At 60.7% G+C, this 1,878-nt stretch overlaps 1 protein-coding gene across 1 annotated transcript; it reads right to left on the reverse strand.

The window, feature by feature from the left end:
- Positions 1 to 806: 806 nt before the first annotated feature.
- LOC109532042 (solute carrier family 13 member 5-like) lies at positions 807 to 1,483 on the reverse strand. The gene is made up of 2 exons (XM_019896637.1): positions 1,316 to 1,483; positions 807 to 1,249 (listed from the first exon to the last, which is right to left on the reverse strand). Exons 1-2 carry the CDS (start codon positions 1,418 to 1,420, stop codon positions 1,124 to 1,126), a joined length of 231 nt encoding a protein of 76 aa, XP_019752196.1. The 5' UTR covers positions 1,421 to 1,483; the 3' UTR covers positions 807 to 1,123.
- Between the last annotated feature and the right edge of the window lie 395 nt (positions 1,484 to 1,878).

The raw sequence follows: 1,878 nt of genomic DNA on the forward strand, positions 1-1,878 counted from the left end.
GCCAAACGTTCAAGTGACCTCTGCAAAGGAAGCCCCCCACCCCCGACTCAAAAACGTTCTTACCGAGAAAAGTGGCGACCCGAGTTTCGCAGGTTCCCGCTGACGGGGGCTGCCCGGGCGCCGAGCGCGGGGGGCTTATATACACCGGTGGCGGGGGGGAGCCGGGGGGGCAGAGTCAGCATTTTGCCTTTGTTGCACAAGCGTACCAACCTGCCTTTATGCAAAATCTTGTTTCTGTAGCGCACATGCTCGCTCTCCCCCTCACACACACACACACACACACACACATGCCAGCAAGTTTCAAGGCAATGTTGCGCACACGTATAACACAGGCGCGCTCCAACACAGGCGCAAAGAGACGTCGGCATGTTGTCATGGAGGCGTGATGGTCGAGCCCCCCCCCAAAAAAGCCAAAGGGACGCGCGAGAGGCGGCGCGTACGGAACCAAACGGAGGAAGAAAAAGACTGGCAGGGCTAGCAAAGGGCAAGCAAATGCAAAAGAGCAATTGTGCTGATGCGCGGCCTCTCGGAAGCGACAAAGAGACTCGCCGACTCAGCAGGCTGAAGTGTGACGTCCGCGTCCGCGTCGCGTCGCTCACACACGCGCACGAGACGATGAACAAGCGCGGAGCGCATGTTCTCCGCGTCGGTCGCCGCCATCGCTCAACTCCGGAAGTGCGCGGGTGACATTTTATGTCCTCTTGGCAACTTTGCAACGTGAGGGAGAGCGAAGCGGGAAATAAAGTGGCACAACACATCAAGGGCTCGTAAAATCATGTTGACGCAAAAGAAGGTACAAACGACAATTCATTCGGAGATTTCTTTTCTTTTCAGGCGGGACCTCCTGCCCCAACGCAAAAGTAGAGGGGGAGGGGCGCAAGTCGGCACACTTGGGAAACTCAAACTCAAGATCCTCGGGGGGCTCTCTCACTCGCTTCTGTATCCACACGTGTGCAGATCCTAAAAGACTTATGGCCCACCCTAAAACGATCAAACAATCTCATGTGGATGAAGCGGTCAAAGTTCGGGAGTGCGCAGGCGGACGGACGGACGGCACATTTGGAAGCGGGATCCAAGCGGGGAGAGGCCCGAGCCGAAGGGCGCTGTCCCCCCCCCCTGCGAGCTAGGCTCGCGAGACGTTGGCCCAGGTGGGGAAGGTGTCCATGTCGAACATGACGCGGCCCCACGTGTTGATGCCCAAATTGATGCTGAGGATCCCGATGACGTTCAGCATCAGGCCCGCCTTGACCTGCGGCGAGGAGCGAGCGGCCGCGTCACTCTGCGGCCGTCCCGGCGCCCGACCGCGGCTCCTTACCATGTCCATGACTCGCAGGTTCCCGAAGGAGAAGGCGATGGCGTTGGGGGGCGTGGCCACGGGCAGCATGAAGGCCAGCGAGGCGGCGACGGTGCAGGGGAGCATCACGTACAGGGGGTGGAGCTTGATGCTGACGGCCTGCGGGCCCACCAAAAAACGCCTCAGTGGCCTCGCGACCGCGGCGCACGCGCGTCTCCGGTCTCAGCGGGACCCGGAGAGACTCGCCGATCGGACCCGTCGCCGAGGAGGGCGCGGCCAACAAAACGCTCCTCGCTCTCGGCCCCTTTGCGACAATTCTCTTCAAAGCGCTCAGGAACGGGGCTATCCCGGGGTCTTTGACTTTCCGGCGACGGCGCAAGCGACTTCGGGGGAAGAAGGAACAAAAAACAAGCGCGCGCACTCGCTCACGTGCGGCGCCATCTTTTGTCACGGTCCGCGGGCAGGCGCCGCGATCCGCGGCGTCGCTGGCTTTTACTGTCCCAATGAAACACTCGAGCGGCGTGACGGCGAGTCAATGTTTGACGGCTTTTGTGGCTTTTTGAACGGGGGCAGCGCGAAAAGAG

The sequence above is a fragment of the Hippocampus comes genome, unplaced genomic scaffold (genome assembly GCF_001891065.2).
Source record: "Hippocampus comes isolate QL1 unplaced genomic scaffold, H_comes_QL1_v1.1 scaffold22, whole genome shotgun sequence".
NCBI lineage: Eukaryota > Metazoa > Chordata > Actinopteri > Syngnathiformes > Syngnathidae > Hippocampus > Hippocampus comes.